The sequence below is a fragment of the Ambystoma mexicanum genome, chromosome 3q (assembly GCF_040938575.1).
Source record: "Ambystoma mexicanum isolate Mex_15411 chromosome 3q, UKY_AmexF1_1, whole genome shotgun sequence".
Lineage (NCBI taxonomy): Eukaryota > Metazoa > Chordata > Amphibia > Caudata > Ambystomatidae > Ambystoma > Ambystoma mexicanum.
In genome coordinates this window covers 241955230-241978143 of record NC_090926.1, presented here as the reverse complement: position 1 = coordinate 241978143, position 22914 = coordinate 241955230, and the positions used below count along the sequence as shown (strand labels likewise).

General features: G+C 41.5%; 1 protein-coding gene across 1 annotated transcript; it reads right to left on the bottom strand.

Moving 5' to 3' along the window:
* Nucleotides 1–9343: 9343 nt before the first annotated feature.
* LOC138582391 (keratin, type II cytoskeletal cochleal-like) lies at nt 9344–22664 on the bottom strand. Its single transcript, XM_069653656.1, has 9 exons — nt 22045–22664; nt 21445–21653; nt 21007–21067; nt 20637–20732; nt 20155–20319; nt 19076–19201; nt 14462–14682; nt 10836–10870; nt 9344–10746 (listed from the first exon to the last, which is right to left on the bottom strand). The coding sequence occupies exons 1-9, from the start codon at nt 22558–22560 to the stop codon at nt 10427–10429; spliced, it is 1749 nt and encodes a 582-aa protein (XP_069509757.1). The 5' UTR covers nt 22561–22664; the 3' UTR covers nt 9344–10426.
* Nucleotides 22665–22914: the final 250 nt, after the last annotated feature.

The window sequence follows — 22914 nt, the reverse complement described above, 5'->3', positions numbered from 1 at the left end:
TGGACATAATCAAAAAAATAAAAAACTCAAGAGCACCAGGCCCGGACGGCATTACCAACGTCGAACTTAAGACTCACCCAAATGAGTGGGCAGACTTCTTGAGCGTCATTTTTCAGCATTGTGCCGAAACAAGATCCATACCAACATCATGGACAAAAGCCACGATTGTACCAATTTACAAAAAGGGCGACCTTACAGACCCCTCGAATTTTCGCCCGATAGCCCTACTGGACGTCATAGGCAAGGTATATGCCACACTATTATTGAAAAGATTTCAATCATGGGCAGCTTCCGCACAATGTAATGACGATCTCCAAGCCGGTTTAAAAAAAACACAGGCACCACTTGTAACATTTTGGTCTGCAGTATTCTAAAAAGTAAAGCTCTACAAAACAACCAACGCCTGTTCACACAAACGTTTGACAACATGGAAAGATCCCTCTTATGGCGGAAACTAAAAGCCTGGAATTGTCCAGAAAACATCCTAGCTCCAATCCAAGCCCTTCCTCGCAACACCACATTAAGAGTGCGCTTGAGTCGCGAGGGCGAATTGTCAGCAGAAATTCCCAGCAAACGCGGCGTAAAGCAGGGGTGTCCGCTAGCCTGAGCTCTTTTTCTCACTTACATCGTAGATATCCAAGAAATTGAGAAGATGACAAGAGCATTCCCCCCTGAAAATTGGAACCATACCAATTGGCCGCCTCCTTTATGCGGACAATCCAACCTTATTTGATCAGACGCAAATAGGGTTACAACGCCAACTAAATGGCCTCTAACAGTATGCAAACAACAACCACCTAGAAATCAATAAAGACAAAACAAAAATCATGATCTTACAAAAACATGACAAGAAAACCAATGACATCGACTGGCATCTGGGTCAAACAAAAATTGAGATCGTCAAAGCGTTCAAATACCTGGGAGTTTACTTGGACAGCTCACGGCATGAAACTACCATGCAAGCAGAGCTGTATGTAAAACTAGCGGCCCAAGGAAAGGCCATAGATAACAAATTTGGGAAGTTCTCACTTATGCCAACTATCAACTTTTATAAAATGAAGGTTGTGCCTGCAGTTACATACGGCACTGAAGCTATGCCTACCATCCCTAAGCCATTATGGGCTAAACTTGAAGCCTCGTTTTAGCGACAAGTGCTCAAGTTGCCTAACTCAACATGAGGAGTGACCATCAGACGCAAACTAAGCCTTCAGTCCCTAGAATGCACTCTTAGCTGTAACACCATAATGCTGTTTAGGAAGTGTAGAATGCATGACAGCAATGAAATATTCAGGATGATTAAACTTGAGATGGATACATGAAATTCCGTTATGTTGACAGATTGGCAAAAGGAAAATCAAGCCCTACTCCACTCAATTGCATCTGATGAAAACAAACTTATCTGTAATCCATGCAGAGTCTTATGCAAAATCAAAGACGCTGACTGGGCAAAGACACTAGACACTGCAGACAAGCTACAGCTTACCTCACATCTGCCAAGCAACACACTGAAACGAAAGGAGTTGCAACCCCTAGTAAAGCAATTACTGAATAAACAGGCTCGCAGCTCAATCTTACGCGCACCGCTAAATTTACTAAAAACAAATGAAATATTACACATCAGAGGACTTGCACAAACAGACAACGGTCGATTTTGCCACAACACCCCACAACCATCAAAGGAAACAGTGCGACATCTATTAATGGTCTGTCCAGCCACCAAGGCAATTAGACAGCGTTATTTGACGCCACTGACAGGATTTGACATCTTACAAGATGAAGACATATGGAGGCGACAGGACAGCCTGGCAAATCGCCACAGCCAAAATGTTGGAACACATCGACAATAACTTACTCAACGTCCATCCTTGAACACTAGAAGAAAATTGCGTACAAAATCAACTGACGCTGCCTACGATAAATTGTTCTATACAAGACAAATAGTAAAAATGCACGAAACGTCCAGACAGCATTGTAAAAATCTCTTTTTGATTAAACAATAAAAAAAAAATGTAGAGATGATCAGTCATCACTTTACATCACATTTCTTGCAATTAATCCCATAGAACAATATAACTCACGTAGTGAATGCTTAGTCTGTTATCAAGCTCTTTTCTTCCAGCAACCCCCTACCCCCAGGCATCAGTTACAAATGACCCCTTAATTTGAAGGCAAGGTGCAGGGAGTGGGAATACAGGTTTGGGAAAGGAACTCAATGGGAAAATCATTTTGGGCTTTTTATTTGAAAGGCAAGGTATGGCAAAGGAACTAGATGGGAACATCGTTTTGGGCTTTTCATTTGCATAAAATGCAGGGCCTTGGGATTCTGATTTGGGATGCAAGTGAATAAATGGGAACTTTCGTTTTGCACACTCTACATTCACTTGAATGGCAGAGTTTTTCGGTTCATTATTTTGGGAGTGTGGGCACCCCATTCGATAAAGAAGACAAGGCTTTCAGAAAGGTAGAGTCCCCCAAGTACTTTATTGCCTATACCGCTCTAACACACTGTGCATGAACTTTGTTAGTTTCCAACTCTAACAACACTCATCCCGTGATTTTCCTATATGGGAATGAATTGATTTAACTTTAATTCAATGCGCGGCTCGGGTATACACAGTTTCACGCCCTCTCCCACAATTTAAGGGAAAGGATTAAGGCAGGCAGTTACCCGAACAATTCAATTCAAATTGAAAGGGTGGTTTTCTATGGAGTATGAGTTATATTTAATAAAATGTGCGAAGGGTCTCGCCAATTCCACCCCCCTAACCACTATGCGAGATGGAGATTAAGGCTGGCAGATTCCCCCCACACTTTTGTTGGCATGTGGATTAATCTACTTATATGGGAGGCCTTGGTTATGGTGCATCCAGGGAAACAGCAGGACTCCTCTGAAGACAGCACAGATCTGGTCAAAGGCTTCAGTCAAGGGTAGTCCCCAGCACCCAGTCCTCCTCTGGCTTCTCAAATGTCAGGCCCAGCTAGCTTCTACATTTCCCAGTCTCTGTCTCCCATGCAACTTTTAAGGCCTTGGTAGCTCTTCTTGTCTCTCTGCTAGTTGTTCCTCGCAAGAGTCCAGAATTAGACTATCTCCAGGAATATAGTGAAAAAGTCAAGCCAAAAGTCCCTCTCAGATTGAAAACAGATCTCTTATAGGGCTGGTGACATTGCATTCTTATCATAATTCCCACGATTGGCTAGCTCTCTCCCTCCTCCTTCCCCCAATACGCCCACAGCCTGCTGATAGGATGAGGAGTTGGGAGGTGTGGATGATGGAGGCTGAGAGGCTGAGGTAGGAGAAAGATTCATCATCCCAAAATGGCAAGTGGGTTTAAGTTTTAGTGTTCCTAAAAATCTCACAACATGGCAGCTACCCCAATTTTTTATATTTGAAGTCAGAAAATACTAAACTTATTTTCTGGGAGGAGCTACAATTTTTTTCAATTTTGCCCCTGAGCCGGAATAGTAAAACATCTGACACTTCAAGATTCAAATATTAATTTCCCACTCTAGCACCACGCCAACTTTCCATTTCCTCAGAAATATGAGAAGGCCAGAATCATCATTTTCTTCATAACTCACATTGTATACATCACACAGAATCCCTAGTTACATGGTACAGACTGGCTTCTTATCCCCTTTAATATGAGTCTAAGATGAGCACACTGGGACACATGATGCTCTTTTTACTAAGGAAAATGTAATCCTATGTTATCAGCCAATGCTTCACATGTGCCCCTCTGTTTCAAAATAGCCCCCACCTTTTCTTAAGTTTCATTTCACTTCTGTCACATGACACGAACATCTGTTTATCAGCAGGGCCTATTTTGTAGAGGGTTTGAAGATCCATTAGTGGCTCTGAAGGCCATTCCTTGAGGTCTATTCAGCTCTAAAAAAGGTAATTTCTGTTGGCCAACAATGCATAGTTAATGGGGAGACCTAACCTTACAGATCATTTCTGCTGGCCGGCTTATCTACCCATCCACAATTCTGATCTAATTCTCTGTAATTCATGGTATTTAACTGAACACCAGTCCTGCTTTTCCTGGTGGGCCCAGCCAAAGACCTTAAGGTCAAAGTTTCAGTTCAGTGGGGAAAACAAACTACATGTGGAATTCTAATAGGATAGCATTTTAAATTGAAAAGATGTGTTCAACATGACATTTTTGTGTCACATCTGGTCCTGCTCTTTATCTAGAATACAATATTTAAACAGATATGCGTTCACTTTTGGTATTCTTCACACATATGCCACAGTTACATAGAAATAATTGTACACTTATCCAACAAGTATGCCTTTTCATTTAAATGTCAGTTTATTTGTGGAAAGTAAGTGTCTTACCCCGAAGTATGTCACTTGGCTTCACTTTTTAAATGTAAGGCACAATTACTTTTTTCTATTTTTCAAATGCACAGCATTTCAATATATCTTTTCTCAGGTGTACGGCTGCAGTTTTGAATCTTGTCAAAAAGTGCCTTTTCACAGTTTACACGAAGTCAGCATCTGCAGCATCACCTGTCTTTTCGGGAATCCATTGGACACAGTTTGCACTATTACAGTTCTGAGGTACACTTCCCCTCAGATGAGTGCCTTTCCATTTTGACAAAGTTGGTGGAGGCCCATTTTTGTTCCTTCTGTCGGCCTTATGTCGGAAGTCAAAATCTGGAACTGGCCTGCATTTTCCAATGGGTCCCAACATCAGCCAGCTTCTCTCTCACAATAGGGGCCTAGCATGGCCTATCAATCTCTGTCACTCTGGGGCTGTATTTTCACCCCACAATATCGGTAAAAAGTCCTTTCATTTATATATATTAAAGTGCATACTTAGCTGGCCAGCAACAGAGCTTTGCCAAGGGTTCCACAGTCCTTGGCAAAGGAATCACCTGATCCTAAATTTAGCAAACAAAAGTAAGGGATTCCTACTATTTATGTAGATGTTCTTTCTGGAAAATCAGTGCTGGCACTTTCTGTTACAATACATTTCCAAATAAAACATCTTAGAAGCATAAAGAGCTCAGGGAGGTAAGGGCAGGTAAGTGAGATGCACTGCAAAGGATGGGTGCTAATTCCGTAGGAGAGGTAGGGTAGAAGTAAATGTGAGGAAATGAGGTGAAGGAGAAGTGGTGAACAGAAAGAAGGTAGTGGAGAGAGAGGAGGGCTGTGAGAGTGTGTTGGATTGTAGATGATAAGTAATGAGCAAAGTCATTAGTCGAAAGTGAGGTGGCGATGGGTATTGGCTCAGGAGGCGTGAGCAAAGCTTGGAGGATAGATGAAAGTTTGTAGAAGTGATTGTAAAGGGAGGAAATTAGGTTTGTGATGTAGCAGGAGTTGGCAAAGCCCAATACAGAGGGGAGGGATCCGTGATTTGCACCAGCATCGTACGGCACGGCGCATATTTGTGATGGTCTGAATCTCAATCTCAGAGGTGATACAGGACTGAGGATAGAGACATATTGTGTTGGTCAGTGGAAGTCATAAGTGCATAGTGAAAGTGAGAAAAAAGCATTGACAATGAAAACTGCATGAATAGCAGGTGGAGACAGGAGAGGGGTCCTGCCATCATCAAGGTAAGGGGAAAAAGAGTTCTGTGTGAATTCCCCCCTAAGCATTGAAGAGGGCAGAGAAGTAGAGGGTGTAAGGATCGGGATTTTAAACTGAACAATGGAGTGATCCGAGAGAGACGGGCCGATGAGGAGATCAGAGCAGTAGAGTGAATTTGAGAGAAAGACAAGGTCAAATGTTTTCCCTTCAGAGTGGGTAGGCTGGTTGTAGAGGCAATGGTCAGATAGAATGGCTGCAGAAGGATTGGAAAGTTTGAAGTCTCCAGCATGCCAATAAGGATGTTGATAGGCAGTGACTAAAGGAGAAGGTTGGGAAGAAGGGGTTGAGGACCAAGGAATTGATAGAGAGACAGAACAGTGAGAGGAATAGGAGGGAGAAGTTGAATAATGGCATAGTCAAGAGGTGATTTCAAACATGGTTATGGGGCAGCGTTTAGAGCCTTATTGATAAGGAACCCTTCACACCTGCATGCCTTAACGTCGCTTGTCATTTTTATTACATTTTATTGCAGAGAGAAGGGGTGGAACTCAACTTGCATTTCTGCTGCTCCCTTCCTCTCTGCCATACAAATCCTCCAGCATTTGCTCCTGAATGCATTTTCATGCGGGTGCAAATGCTGGAAATCCCTATAGGGTCCTCCTGCTTTATGCACCAGAAAAAAGGAGTCAGACCCCAAAGGGATCCATTGTAAACCCTACCTACCATGCGTACATGGAAGGCAGAATTTGCTTCATTTGCATGACGGAGTGCAAGAGGTGAGGGCAAGATACGCCCTTTTTTGCCCTCTGCCATGCACATGATTGAAGTTTGATAACAGGGCGCCTTTTATGTTGATGTGTTTATGTAATGGCTCCCCCCATCGAATTACACATGCCAAAAAATTAGCTCCATTGTGACCATTGTAACCTTGGTGGATTCTATATGTGAGCATCTGTTTACATATGTGCATCTGTTCCTGATCCCATGTGTGTCCACTCACTGTAACAGCATGTGCCCAGTATATACATGATTTGTTGCCACATTAATGTGAGACCCTGTGGGCATGTATATTTGATGGTCACCCTGTATATGAAATATCTCTATACAGCAATCTGTCATAGAGATAGAATTGAGGCAATTGGGTCTTTTCATGAGATGTGCTCAGAGGTATTGTTCTAGAGAGGATGTAGATTTGTCTCACTGATAACCTTGTTCTCTTTGAGGAATCGGACTTTAGACAGAAAAGGGGCACAGCTATTGGCAGATCTTCTGCTCTATTGTTTGTTACCCTTATGGATGGAAGGTGAGAGCAGTTCTGTGTCAAAGGCGGCCATAATGTTGGAGACACATGGCACATAATAGTATGGCTCCTGTACATTGATGAGCTTCTGTGGAATGGTGTGCAGTCAGTAGGGCATACCTAGACCTTAACATCAAGGGTTGCATTGTGAATTGTTACTTCAGCCTGTAACGTGCCACTTTCGGGAAGGCATCCTCATGTAAAATCAACAAAATTGATAATTCCCTCTAGCCAATTACTCCGGGCACGCTTAACTGCAGTATAGACCAGGAATGTGAGAAGACAGCAATTGATCTGTAAGTGCTTTAGATATCGGTCATATCCCCATTGTTACCTGAAAAAAGCACTACAGAAAGTGAAGATGATTGAAAGTAATATTTTGCTGCAATCCAAAACCAGGACAGAAGGGACCCATGTTGTAACGTTTATCACAGAATTTAGTGGACAGGAGAGTGAGATTAAAAAAATAGTAGACAAGCACTGAATAGTCTTGCAAAAAGATCTGATTATGAAATGAGTAGTGAGGGAAGCGTTCAGTCAAGATACCATGGCCACAGAAGTCCAATGCACAAAAGTTCAGGCACAAAAGCGCAACATGATGTGCGTTGAGGTTTCTGTGGGTCGTGGTTTCCAGAGAGCAGGAAGGAGACAACAGCAGGTAAGTGTAGGAGGGCTTTGAAGTAGGAGGGCTGGGACAGAGGGTGCAGTGCAGCGGTGGGAAATGTGAGAAGTAGGGGGACCCAAAGCGACCAAGAGAGGGCTGTTTACCTAAGTCCAAACCTGCAGAATGCGGCCTTTTGATCTGGAAACCGCAGGTTCAGCCTTTTGTAAATGCCATTCGGACATAGATCCAGGGAAAGCTCCCTTATTTGCTTTCAGTATTTGCTTCCAGAAGACTGACCACCTTCAAAGATAGTCTTATTCATAGCTACTTTGAAGGTACTATAAGGGCTCCTGGCTATAAAACAAAGTGGGGTTTTCATGTGTAATAATGATGTTGCGTGTATGTTTGGGCTCAACAAATCGAAGGAGTAAAGGGATGAGAGTAATAAAAAGGTGTTGGATGTTGAGCAATTTAAATTGTGCTAGCTATTTTGTAGTAAACATTTCTATAGGCCTGTGGCACAAGCTATGTGTGGGAAGGTAGCATGTTTCGTTTCCTTAAGGTACGCTTTTAAGAGAGTAGAACAAATACATTCTCTTGCATTTTACACTATGCAGAATAACATCTCAATGATCTTTGCGCACCTACCTTTGTGTTAGCCCACAGAGCGGTACTGAATAAGAGGTGGGAGTAGGGAGTGTTTACTGATGCAAATGAAGGCGAGTATGAATATCTGCCTGTTTCCACTGCAGCAGAACAGCCACAACATTAGTATGGGCCTCCATCTAGTCTTGAATAGTAAGCAGTAATCTTGGGGTTCTTGATCTTATGCTCTCCTCTTGACCTCGTGCTCTCGCCTGTGGTTTAAGTGCAGAATTCTGCATGAAGATTTAGACTTTGTTGAACTATCATGAAACTCGCTTCAAGCAAGAGAATGATGAATGGATCTCGGATAAAGTCGTATGTTGTGTGATACACAGTCAGGGAAGATGTAGTCACTTGTTTTTAGGATGAATACATGGGAAACGTCAGACCAATGGGATGTGTCCCTTTATGGTTATTTTTGCATATCTGGAATGATTATTTGAATTATATGAATCTGATTCATCCCTCCTCAGGTGTTTTTGCTTGGCTGATTGGATCTCACCTTTTGTCTGATGGAGTAATGTGGTTCATTGAAATGGAGGCTTTGTCTTCCTTTGGTTGATATGCTGTGCAGGCATTTTTCTGAAAAGAATGATGTTTGAGACTAATTAAATGATTGGATTTTGCCAATTATTTTGAAGGTGTTGTTGACATGTGTAATATTGGGAAACCCTGTTTGAACTTTAATGCTTTTGCGATTTAATAGTGATATGTATGTAGGAGATGTGCAAACAATGGCATCCAATACTGTGCTTATTTACGCTAGTCCAATGTGGCCACCATTTAGTGTCTCCAGGACGTGTGATTTTGAACTTAACGTTTTTTTAATGGTATATTACTTACATGATACGCAGGAAATAAACCATGACAAAACCATTCCTGGTGTAATGTGTCAGGAGCACTCCCCCGCTGGTATACATCACGTGTGCTTTGATGTATTTAAAGATTGTTTACAGAGAAACATATTTCTAAACTCACTTTTCCCCGTAGTGCCTGCTGTACATGTTTTGTTTGAAACCGGAGCATATCACATTTGCCTGACAAATGATGGTATTTCCTGGGTGCTTGTATGTTGGCAAAAGCTGAAACTTTTGCACATGATTCCAATGCATAGAAAATGCCCCGATATCATTGGCTTTGCCAATGTTTATTATGTGTGGTTACTGTCAGGGCAGCCCGTATGCATATTATGTTGCCGGAGGCATCTATTAAACATGTGCGTTTAAACTAGTTAAGAAAAGACACAACTTCTAAATGTGTTTGATGCTTTTTTATTCGTGATTTATTGCGAACAAAGTCAAAACAATTGAGCTGCAGCTAAAAAGTAAACAGTTAAGCATGATGATGTGGTGACAAATTGAAAAGCAGACATATATTCTAGGATCCCTAATCACAGGCGACTCTTGGCCAGTTGGAGAAAACATGGTGAAACGAAAGGTGAAAATTATAATTGTGAAACATTTTTTTTGTTCGTTTTTCTCTTCTGCAATGAAAAGTATTGCAAAACAACCCTAGGAATTACAATAATTTTGTTACTGTAAGACTCTTTTATCAAACTCTGATAGCAGGCACATTTTAATAGAGATATGCAAGATATTCGAAATAGCTTTACCTTTACTGATGCATAGGGACCACGCGCATTTTAAATTTTTAGCGCATTCAGGTACCATCCTAACTAAATCCACGTCCCATGTACTTTATTTTTCAAAGAAAACATGTCTAACTTGCTCTTAGTGGGTATATTATAAACATGCTACAATCACAGAAATAAATGAAAGATTTGTAATGTTCCAGCATCTTCGGGTTTCCCGCTGATATCATCACCTGCCAGAAGAATGGCAACTGCAAGACTGACAGTATTTTTACTGGCTGTCACAATTTTGAACCTCTAAGAAAAAGCCCTGACTTTCGTTAATACAATAATGGTAATTCCTTGGAAAATGTCGAACTTCTTTTGGCCTAAATGAGCTTTTCTTCTGCCTGAATCAATCCGTGTAAGTGCTGCTTTAGGTAATAAAACGTATTTCTGAGGTAATAACTTGCACAGGTAAAAGAGAGAATTTTACTTGTATGTGGTGTTTTTGTTGCTCTGCAGTTAAAAGATGGTTGCTGTAAAGAATCATCGCATTGGTTTGTTGTATTTATTACTTTCTGGACTAGACCTAGGAAACCTATGTGTAGTAACATGTTGAAGTGACTTTAATTTTTTACTGGAAGTTGAAACCAGTGTTTTTTTGTATAGTTTAGTAAATGGGCAAATGAGGAGCCACTCTGGGTTGCTGTCAGTAGAGAAGGGTAATGCTCTCAGCTAGAAATAACATGTTCTATAATCTGCCTTTTAATGCTTTCTTGAGCTTGAAGTGGTTGTAACGGTCCTAACACTGGAAATATTGCTACCCCCACTTCCAGCACCATACCCATCCCCTGAAGTGTATCTGCTCCCAGATGCATTTCCTCCAACAGAACTTCCTCTGCTTCCAACCCCGCTAGAGGAATATCCACCGGTTGTGCTAAATCTGCTTCCGCCGCCGACTCCACCACCGCTGCCACCGCTAAATCCACCAGCATGATGCAGTCCGCTTCCACTGCTGTATCCGCCTGTGCTGCCGTATCCTCCTCCTGAGCTGAATACACCTCCAGTGCTAGAGCTCACAACAGCTGTAAAATATAACACACACTCTCAGACTTCACTGGGAAACAAACCGAACGTGTATCTGTAGTACTCGTGTGGACAGAAAGCTACTTACAGATACTCACAGAACCTGCTCCCTCGCCAGATAATCTGATGAAAGAGAAAAAACAATGTTTTGTGAATCTTCAAATAATGTGCCCATGTGACACACATATCTACTGAGAGCAAACTGAGGGACACATGACCGACATTTAATAACATTGGGAGAGGTTGGTGACTATTCCAGTGAAATGAGTTTAACATGAACTGTGGTTTAGGCATTGAGCACTGTACTGATGTGGACAATTTATACATAATCCATTATCCAGCTCCTTCAAATTCCCAATGTATTGATACTTTACACTTGAAGGCACAAAGACGAGAGACACACTTCCATGTGCACCACCTTGTGCTCTGAACCTTTTTTGTATTGTCTAGAAAGGAGTGAACTTTGGTCGATAGTCTGAGCTGCTCCTGAAGCCTTTCTCACCAGCGTGTTTTGTTTCTGCATAAGTGTAATTTTTCGTCCCTGTCTTTCAAACTCTTTGTGTTGTCCTCTGTGATGTTGTGGTCAGGATAATACCACGTGTGGCTAATTCATGGAAAGCATAATGTTTGGAGAGTCCTTTGCTGAATCTCTCTGAGTCTGCCCCCATTGCGTATGGATGTTTGTGGCCACTCCAGGCACAGCTGGATTTTCCCTTTATTGATCTGTGAAGTTGCAAGACCAAGGTTCCATTTCTCTGGCAACTGCTTGGTTCACAAGCATGTGTTATGTTCACAGGTACCAGTGCTATTCAGTTTTGGACCATCTAACTACTATTTTTTCTGCATTGGCAATATAGGTCTTGAGGGTTGGTATACCCCTGGGGATGTAATTGAATGTTTGGTGGTCTTTTTCAGGTCATACAGATTTATGAAACCTGCTGTACTGAGAAGTCATCTGACCTTAACGCTGATCACTCTTGCCTAATCCCTCAGCCTGTTCTAGTTGTTTCACACCTTCCACCTCAGTAGCACATGCACAAGGCGTGTATCTGACTTCTTTTGCCACTCCGTCTGGCCTTCAATCACCATCTAATGATATGCAATGAGCACAGCCAAATGATCAACATTCAGGCATATACCTTAAGGATAAATAGGACACGCATAATGTGCATAATGCATAGCACAGAATCTTAGTCTAAGCCCCCTATGCTAATTCATTTGCTTGTTGATTTGGGTTCCTTGTTATGGTCGAATTCCTTTGCTGTTTTTCTAGAGTTCAAATCTCCAACAGATTGATTAGTTCTGTATCCTATTATCTCATGTTAACAGTTCACAATTGCAAATTCCACTACGCAATCTTCCATTTCTTGACCAAAAAGAGAATAAATATCATCATTATAATTTTCTATATTTCTCTACAGTGCAGGGATTTCCGTTTTAAAAGAGGCTGACACAGGCCACCTCAGAGAAATTCCAGTAAACAATTCAAGCGAGCATATTGCAAGGTTTGTTTTGGGAATTTAAATTGAGGATATCTTTGAGAGTATGTGCAAAAATTCAAGTGTATATTTCCAGAGTACTGCTGAACGTAGAAAACATGTCCATTTAATAAAAACCTACGCAGGTGACAACGTGTAGCCTTTGTGCTTATTTTTAAGTTGTTTTTCTTACCATCTAAAGCGTGCCCTCCACTCTTGACTGAAGGAATTACATTTCTTCGCACTTACATGATGTGCATTTAGAATTCGGTCCATACATTGTTGTAAAATGAAAAACGCAGGACTGTGTCACCTTCTTTGGTAGCATAGTGTCAACTGTAAATTGTGCGCTGCATAACCGAGCGTTGAAAATAAACATAGTTTTCCTTCCAGTGACCTTGGGGGAAAACACTCTAAAATCATTAAATTCACCTACTCAGGCAGTTCTGCATGAAATGTTATTTCTGTTGCAAGTCTACAGCAACAAAAGACTTTCTAGAGATCATAGTTCGCGTTACGACTCACTCAGAATATTAGATTCTGGTCTCATAAAGACAAGGCTCTGCATATCCCCTTTTATTTCATTAAGCTTTTACCAGTGAGGCCCTGAATTATTGGTAACTGATTCTCTGGGGATTGTCATTGTAGGCAACCAACTGGCTACATGAAAAAACAAGGAGGATGCACCGTTGGTCTTTCTGGTAACTAGCAACTGTTGTATAGGCATTTCTGACTACGACTTCCATTATTACATTATGGCCAAATGTTAAGAATGTCATGCAGGCTTCAATCCGAGTGAGAATTGATTAAGTAGTATCCCGAAAGCAACGACTACTCCAAACATTTGTGTATGCCTCTTGCATGGCTCCTCATGGACACCTTTCTACTCAGTTTAAGGAAGAGGCTGTTGAAATGTCTTCTTTGTGCAGTGATCCACATAATAACTCAGAAGTAATTCACAGCAAAGACTGATCCTTGATTCTTCGGCCCTCATATTCTGCTTCTTCAAACTCATTTTCCAAGCTAGAGTCAGAATCCTCAGCATTATTTCTGAGACGAATCTCCTATTGTAGAAATGATTGTCCACCTTGCTTTCACCCTTCCCTCCATTTCTGAACATAAAGGCATGGTTTTTGTAGAATGTCTAATGACATTTGAACAATCTAGTGAGTTACAAGAATGTATCCAGTCAGCTGTGTAAGAATTTGTATTTATATGGCTCTGGAAAGGTCATTTTGATTTAACATTCAGTAGAAATAGCCTGCCGGTTGGATAGCTGGAAGCATAAACCTTTATTGTTTATTACAGCTGTAAAACACACTAAGTTTGCCTTACTGTGTGTTACCTCTACTCCGAATGTGAGTTTCACACACAAAGCGATCTGACAATTGTTTTAACTGCATGGGCAGAGGCTCTCTGTGAACCCGTATGTTGCTACAACATCACATTTTTGACAAACTCGGCAACACAAATTGTACTTGAAAAACGTCCCCCCAAATGCATTTGCTTTGAATCACAGTCCGTTCTCTGATTGTCCAAGCGGTGGCATGATGAACATTATTTAAAAGGTAATTGTGCTACTTAGATATTCAACCGCTCAAAAATGTTGACAGATGACACTCATTTTTTCGTTCACTCCTCTCACAAAGCTATCTTTGCCCTTCACATCTTACATAAGAAAAAACGCTTTACACATCTATAAATACTCATTTTGATTAGATCCCAAATTGCCACGGGTGAGTAAAAACATGGAGTGACAATCTGCGTTATTTCTCCTCTTTGCCATTTTGGATCAGAATCCCTGGATGTAGTGGGGCACGGAGTGGGGAAACCACTCTGCGCGTTTTGTTTCCTGCAGGGAATCGTCATGGATCACATCTTGATGCAGGTTCCAAGAGCACGAGTCCCTGCATATTCTGCCCTCCTTTTGCACAGTGAAACATAATAATGGACGCTTCCATGTGTTTGGGACAAATGCCAATACTGACCGCCCCCGTGCATGCATGGCAATGATTCAGACACATTTTATCTTCATGCAGTGGATAATGGCAAAAGTCTGCATTCCTGTTCCATTATTCCTAAAATCTGTGTATAATGAAGTTGTATTTGTTTTTTATATAGTGCAAACCTAACTAGGAAGCAACAGAGCAGTGCATGTGCTGTTGAGGTCCATAAGCCATTAGCCTATTGCACAGAACCCATTTTTCTGTATGAAATAAAACTCTTATGAACTCACCTGCACTCCTCTCCCTCTAGGAGCTTCCGGTAGGTGGCAATCTCAATGTCCAGACCCAGCTTCACATTCATTAGGTCCTGGTAGTCGTGCAGCTGCCGGTTCATATCCTGCTTGGTCTTCTGCAGAGCCTCTTCCAGCTCTGCCAATTTGTTCTTGGCATCCTTTATAGCACGTTCCCCTCGATCCTCGGCTTCACTTACAGATGCTTCAAGTTTGGCACGCTGACATTTTAAAAAAGAGATGGGGTACAGTATTAATCTCTGCCTTTTTCCTTTTTTCCTGTTTCTCTTGTTGGCACTTAGCTCTATGCTAGTGCCTATTATAAACAGGCTTTGTAGCAAGTGACATGAACTGCAGAATGTCCTTTTCTGACAGTTTACTTCCACACCCCTTTTAACACCTGAGCATTTCTGTGTAATCCCACACGTGGAAAGTCTGAAACCACAGTGCACTTAACTCTGATTTGAAGTCTCGCTTTCATTCTCACGGCTATACAACTGATGTGCAGGCCGCAGAGAGGGCACGCCAAAGGCAAACTTGTCCATAATCTCGATGCAGTGGCATCCTTCCACCCCCAAACTTCGCACTTTTCAGATCTTGTGAAATCTAATTTATCTATTTGCAAAAGCACTTTCACATGATTGAAAGACCTAAAAAAATCACACCAGTCTACCTTCAAAATCGGAGGTAAGAGATGTTTGGAGCGAAACCTGTTCACTCCTTTGCATTAATAAACATCCACTCGACTGTTAAACATTTCTTTGGGATTGGTGCAAAGCTCATGATGAAATAAAAGAACCTATCTATTTTAGGATCTAATCTCCACACAGATTCTTCTGATTCTTTACCTTACAGAACCCTTATTATTGCTCTACAACAGGCCCCGAAATGTGCACTTGTCACTGTGTTTTAGCACGTAAGAAATGATGTGCTCATCGGATGTGGAGGACTTCGAGGACACGTGACATTTTATGGCTGGCTGGCAGCTCTTTAAGTTTTTGCCCCGGGTCTATAGGATATCTTTTTTATTATTTATTATTATTATTATTATTATTATTATTATTATTATTATTATTATTATTATTATTATGGTATTTATTGAGAGCGGACCTAGTTTCGGGAAGTAACTGAGCGCTTTACAATCATAGGGTGAAGAATAAGGTTAGGGAGCAGAGAAACAAGGGAATGTGGATCTAACAATAGGGGAGGGAGAGCAATTGTCAGCATTGGGGTTTACAAGCAACCTGGGGAGGAAACAGTAGGGATCAGATCACCCAGTCTCCGGCATGGTGGGGAGTGGATGGTGTATGCACCTAGGAGTTAGGGAGGAGCCATTCCTTGAAGAGGAAGGTCTTGAACCCCTTCAAAAACTGTAGAAGCGAGGGGGCGAGCAGATGTTGATGGACAGGCGATCCCAGAGTCTTGGGGCGTAAAAAGAGATGTCTTTCTTTTCTGTTTTTTCCCTTCCTGCACTGGCGGAGTCCAAGTCTGCACATGCCCTTACTTCTGGTGACTTGTAGGCCTCCAGATATGCTGAGTATCTGAGTGAGGTGGCTTGGGGACTTCAGGGTGACTGCCTTGTAGATGATGCAGCAGGATTTGAAGATGATGATACAGGCATGCAGTAGGAGCCAGTCTATTTTGAGGAGGGTCGGGGTGATGTGGTTTTGCGGATGGTGAATGGTGAATTTGCGGAGTCCTTTGACTCGTGCTGCAGCTTGCGGGACACCTCATGGGAGCTATGGTTGTCACCGGAAGGTCTTGCAAGAGGACATTGCCGCCCTCTCCACCATCCAGGTGGGAGAAGACCAAGGCTTGGACAGCAGATCTGAAGTTGTTTTCTGGGATGAAGGGCTTGATTTTCCATAGCAGAGAAAGTTGGTACCACAAAAACTCAGTAAAATTACTCATAAGGATAGTCACATTCTAGATTTAACATTCATATCCAAGGATGCCTTTTCTTTCAAAGCCCCCATTCCACTAGTTTGGTTCGACCACTTGGCCAATAAATATGATTTCTCTCTCCACTGGATCTCAATTCAGTCTTTCAACCACACCTTAAGGCGGCGTAGCCGCTAGTGGAACCAATGTCTATTAGGTCTTTGCTCCATCTCCCATTTATATTTATTCCATGTGCCTGTATCTCATATTCCTCATATGAGACATTGATAAGGAATAGCATTATCTCACTTAGAAACTTAAAACAAAAATGGATTTTATTATTCCAGAGAAAAATGTGGGTGCCAGCAGGAGGGGAAATAAGAATCCCAGAGTCACCCAGAAGATATAAACCTTGAAGAAAGATAAAGAAAGATTTGCAAAAGTGTGGAGGACCAGTCAGACCCTTTTGTTAAAGCAAATGCTTTTACAAAAGAAAAAATACAAAAGACCCATTTCACAAGCCACACATACTATGGCAATCACTTATAGGTTTCTGGTAGCTCTCAAGAGGAATTTTATTATTTTCTTAACTAGTTCTGCTCTCCTACTCAAATCTAAAATGTCATGCCTACTCAAGATTTTTGTGATGACGTAGCACAGGGGTAAACATTTCAAGTTGCAAGCTCTGAGCCATAAAAAGTCATTCACCACCTCAATTCTATAAATAAACATTGCTCACCATTTTTATCTCGCCAAGAGTCAAACTGATATTTACTTATCTGAGATCCAAAAACAGCAATCTTTTTCAATGGTCTACCGAAGTAACTCATGAATATTGTACCTTTTAATAAAGATTCTCAGTTTTCAGAATTTCAACACCTGGATCAGAAGCTGTTCATCACAGTGGCTAAAACTAGCAAACTAACTTTCCATTAGATCCTTGTTCTCCAAAAATGTTAAAGAAGCTAACCCTTCATTCTAACTTGGGCTATTCTATCAGAAAAAATATGAATCCCTCATTATGTTTGTGAAATTGCCAAACTCTTTAAAATCAGCCAGAGTGACCTTTTTGCTTAAAAGCCTTCAGCGTTGAGATTCTGCCCTATTTCATATTTATATAGACATTTTTTAGGGCAACCAATTGTCTTACGCGCTGAGGTGTAGGTGTGATAGACAATTACTAGAGTTGGCTGCTGCGTATTGTGGTGTTCAAGAGGAAATGCCCTAATCTCTAAAAAGAAATTCTGTAAGGTTAGTGTGAAAACCAATCATACTGCACTGAGCCCAATGTTCCTTTTTAGAATTTAAAACTGTAAACCTTACACTATTTCGTATTTAACCTACATCCTTAAGCATATTAACATGGTGATAATATTCTGTACCGATACTGGCTTGCTTCAGACTTTGCACAAGTGGATGTCTATGGATGCATCCAACATGGATGGCCTTTGTTGACTGGCATTTTGGGTGGCACCCATGCACTGGTGCTCCCGAGACTGTCTCTTAGCATTGAATAGTGTCAAATGGTCGTCTTTTGGCAAGACTGTGTGACATTGGCTGTAAACGGGAAGCCCTTGAATGGCTAATTAGAACTATAATTGTATAGCCTACTCCAAAGTATGGGCCCACCCTGTCTCACATGAGCTACAATACATTCTAGCATGATACGACATGGAACAAACTTTTAATAATACCATGAAAGTGCCACGCTTTTTTCAATCTTACCATACTAGTTTGAGCACTTAATTCCCTTATTCTGTTACCAACAACATTCTCCTTTGTACAGAGTCTATTCTTGCGTACTTCACTCTGTGCTCAGGCTTAGCAGCCCAGCATTAACATTCCAGAATTTGACCTCAGGCAAAACGTTTGCCGATGCCCAGGCATATAAGCCACCAACATTTCAGGATTGCCCAATCACCCAGTCAAGCCCCTCATGCATGCAAAATTACACTGTTTACTAACGGACAATTCCACCAATCTCACTTGGAAACGCAACCCCATTTTAGCAAACTTTTAGGGAATATCTGCTATCCTTCTTTTGCAGCTCTATAGTACACCTTACAGGACTGGCATAGACACACACTGCTAGCGAAAATCATCCCCCCTGCTGAATCCCACCCCCCCTGTGTTTGTAGCGCCCATTTCCTGCTTTCCCTTCCTCTACTCTTCTTCTTGATCATTTTGTCTCCTCCAGCAGACTAACGTCTGGATACTCTTGGTGAGGGCACAGCACACCACTCCACAGACCCGACTTGGCGCTCGGAAACTATTTTGGTGGTGATTTGGGGCAATGGAAAAGTATATCAACATAACATGCCCCTCTCTGGAGACATAAGTCAGCTCCATGTTATAGAAAGGTTTTTTTGTGTTAACCATCTCTAATCCATTTTTGCCAATTTGGTCTGTCAAGCCTCACCAGTGACTTGGATATTGGCTAAATAACACCACTGTGCATTACATTTTCGTCAGTTTGCATCCACTTCATCAGTTTTATCTGTAATAAATATGTCTGGTCATGTAGTAGTAGCAACACTAAATGTAGCTCTCAATTGTCGCATAGTTCACGTTTGTTCTGTTGTTTTGAAAGACTTTGCTCTATCGTGGTAACGAGCATGCCCTTAATTTTTTTACATTGTTCTAACCAAAACAGTTTGTGATAAAATCACACCTTCATGAGAACATATGCTTTGTTGTTTGCGTTACTTGAATTCTTGAATTCTGCTGTCTTACCTGTGCTTTCACGTTATCAATTTCTCCCTTCAGTCTTTGAATCATTCGATTGTGCTCTGTGATTTCATTTCTAGTGATACGCAGATCATCTCCATGTCGTCCAGCCGTAGTACGTAATTCCTCATACTAAGAAAGAAATGCAAACATGTAACGTGGAAAAGAACAGAATTTGAATGCACCCAAGAAACAACGGTACTTGTGCACTGTTTCTACGACTTTCTTCTCTGATTTACCTAGGCTCATACATTGCATTTCGTTGTCTTTTAATTCTTTATCTTTCGCTGTCTTTCGTTTTGGGCACTTGATACAGCACTGAGTGGCCGGGAGGGCCAGAGGAGTTTGTGAATGGAGCAAATACATTTTACCAAAATGTTTTTCAATGGGAAAAACCCACTGAAATACTCTTCGTAAATCAGGCCTGGATCAACTTACAAAACCTTTCCCCAATAGATTTGGAGGACCTACTTGGACTTTCCAATAAATATTATGATTGTACTTTGATTCATTTTGTGTTTGCGGTATGGAAAAGTGTTGGTTCCTTTCAAAAACATCGCGATTTTACCTTTTGTCCATTAAGCCACTAAGGGCTAGTATAATTAACATGGTTAGTGATTATGGGCCTCATTACGACCCAGGCGGTAAGGGGTTTACGGCGCCGTAAACAGCGCCGACCCTTACCGCCTGAGTACAAGGTCCCTTAGCGCCATGGCGAATTTAACACCTGCTTTTAGCAGGTGTTAAAATCCATGGCGCTAAGGGACCATGGAGTTAATTACGCCACCGTAATTTACGGTGGCGTAATTAACGCCTTCCCCACTCCCATTATGCCCTATGGGGCAAAAATGGGAATGGGAAGGGTAAATGGGGATTGGGGACTTACCGCCCCGCCAAGGTCCGAATGGGGCGGTAAGTCCGCCAACCACCATGGCGTAAACGTAGTTTACGCCATGGTGGTAAAGTCACGGCCCAGGCGGTAACTTACCGCCTGGGTCGTGATGAGGCCCTATGGGTTACTTTACTGTCTGCTTTTAACCCACTTATGTTATATGTGACCTGATGTATGGTTAGAGTATACACACCTTAGTTTGGTACCAGGATTCTGCTTCAGCTCGGCTCTTGTTGGCCATGTCCTCATATTGAGCTTTAACCTCGGCGATGATGCTGTCCAGATCCAGATCCCGGTTGTTGTCCATGGATACAATGACGGAGGTGTCTGAGATCTGTGCCTGCAGCTGGCATATTTCCTATAAATTGCCAAAGACTATGTCATTGCTTTATTCGGCACTGGATCCATTTCCACCTGCCCTTTGTGGTGAACTGTCTTTATTTGACATTACATTTAAGGTTAGCTGCCCATCCTTTTTAGAAAACAGAAACCAAAAGCACATACAAATTGTTGACTTAAAGTGACTGCTGGTTTTAACTCAATTTAAAAAATGAAAGCCAATGGCAAAAAGCCATCAACCCATTTCATTATTAACTAAAAGACTACAAACACTCCAGGGGCCCATTTTGTATAAGCATTCCCTCATAAATGTTGTTTTAAGTGAGATTTCCTTACCGCCTCAAACAGTAATCTAAGGAAGTTGATCTCCTCCACCAAAGAGTCCACCTTTGCTTGTAACTCTGCCTTATTCAAAAAGGCAGCATCAACATCCTGTATAAGAGCAGATTAAATTAGACCTATTTTTCTTCATTAGCAGATCATTGCTGACATGCATTCTGCTTTTGTCACTTTAATTGGCCTAGTTTTCTAATAATGTTTCTTCCTAGTAGCATCATGCATATTTTACTTCACTTGTCATGAAACCATTTTGAAATTATACAGTCATTCATTAAGACGTGTATATATTTTCTAGGAATTACAAGTCTCAAATGATGTGGTTTTGATAATATTAGGGTAAATTATGGTAAAATATTCTAGATCTCACCTTCTTGAGGACCACAAATTCGTTCTCAGCTGCTGTGCGCTTATTTATTTCATCTTCATATCTGATGGATTAATGAAAAGATGTGATGATACAAAGCACACTTTAATTTTCATATTTATTGCAGCATTGCTTTTTTTAACCAGGGGTTGAGAATATTCACAATTTTCAAAGATATTGTCACATGCACATGATGGGTAGTTGGACTTTATATCCTCCCTTCCATTTCTTGTGTGAAAAGTAGTTATTTTTCATGCTTTAAAAAACATGGGAGCAGAGGTTAGTTTGGAAATAAAGTTATAACATATGTGTTAACACTAGGACCTATGGACTCTCCTACCACTGATATATTAACTGACTCCTTAATTCTGATATGGGAAAAATAATTTTATGGCATACTTCACAAAGGTTGATCAGAATACATGACTCGGATCGACTTACTTTCGCTTGAATTCCTCCACAAGATCCTCCATGTTCTTCCTGTCTGATTCTAAACGGACTCTGTCCCCACCCATACCTTCCAGTTGCCGCCTTAGGTTTGAGATATAGCTCTCAAAAAGAGGCTCCATATTACTTTTCGCTGTCTTTTGGTCTTGCAGAAGATTCCATTTAGTCTCCAGCATCTTATTCTGTTGTTCTAGGAACCGCACCTGAAAGCCAGCAGGTAGGACATTATTTTAACGTTTTTATCATGTTTATGAAAGTTGCTACTTGGCTGTGCAACTACTTCTGGTAAATGAACTAAAGAGTAGAAGAAAATGATGTTGGGTCTTAAACCCATACTTAAAAAAAGTAGAGGGAGAAGTAGGGTTCCAAAATAAGTGAAAGGCTGGTCAATGTGTTAGTAACACTTGTATAAAAAGTGCCCATAGGAATGTCTTGGTATTTCTAAGAATACATTTAGTTACAACAGCTCATGGTTACATATGCATGACATTTATTAATTAGAAATATGCAGTTTGGAAATGAGGTGCTTGTGCCTACTCCCCTTTAAACAATTTACGTGTTGGACTTGCAAATACCTTGATACTGAAATCTTACCTTGTCAATGAATGAGGCAAACTTGTTGTTGAGGGTCTTGATCTGCTCCTTTTCATCCTTTCTCACTTGCTGAATGTGTGGGTCTATCTCCAGATTTAGAGGAGTCAGCAGGCTTTGGTTGACAGTAACGTTTGCAATCCCTCCCGGGGGACATGTTGGAAATCCTCCTCCAAACCCAAAACCAAGGCCAGCTCCAGCACCACCTGATACTCCTCCAAGAATGTATGCACTGCTAGCTCCTCCACCAAACCCATATCCTCCACCAGGGGCACCAAAACCATATCCACTTCTTAAAGTGCGGGTGCCACCAACTGAAATTCTGCTTGGACCAGAACTGGCACTGTAGAGACTTCTGCTGCCAAAACCACCAGTCCCTCCAATACCCGAACTGCCAACGATTCTTCTTGTGGAAGTAGCAGCGCTGTACTGGCTCCCGCTCCTGGGCAGAAAGGCTGAAGAAGAGCTGAACCCCTGCAGTCCCCCCTTAGAGCCAGTGCGAATGGATTGCTGAGACATTGCGTCTCCTTAAAGATCGAATGAAAAGAAATGGAAAATGCGCTGGAGCAGACAACTGAGTGGCACAGAGTGCATCCGTCTGAGATGCTGGCTGAGCTTGAACCTGCTTTTATCTGTCAGCAAAACTGGGATTGGTCCCATAAACGCTGAACAAGGACCCTACCTTTGAATTTATGAGCTTGGAAGCTTTGCAGGCACTCGCCCTGTTCATCCTGACTAATGGGCGACTAATAACCACACACCTCTGAAATAAAAACGATGCTGCTCATGTTCTGCTGGCAGTATTATCTCCATAAAAGGGTATATTCAAAGAATTACAATGTGGATTCCAAATTATAGTTAACGACCAAGATC

Bases quoted from the DNA above. Each gene is read 5' to 3' on its own strand.
- LOC138582391 (XM_069653656.1), bottom strand. From the start codon at position 22,560: ATGTCTCAGCAATCCATTCGCACTGGCTCTAAGGGGGGACTGCAGGGG. The intron at 19,202-20,154 runs GTGTGTATACTC...TTTCTTTCTTAG, and splicing joins AATCCTGGTACCAAACTAAG to TATGAGGAATTACGTACTAC. The intron at 10,747-10,835 runs GTAAGTAGCTTT...TATATTTTACAG, and splicing joins AGCAGGTTCTGTGAGTATCT to CTGTTGTGAGCTCTAGCACT.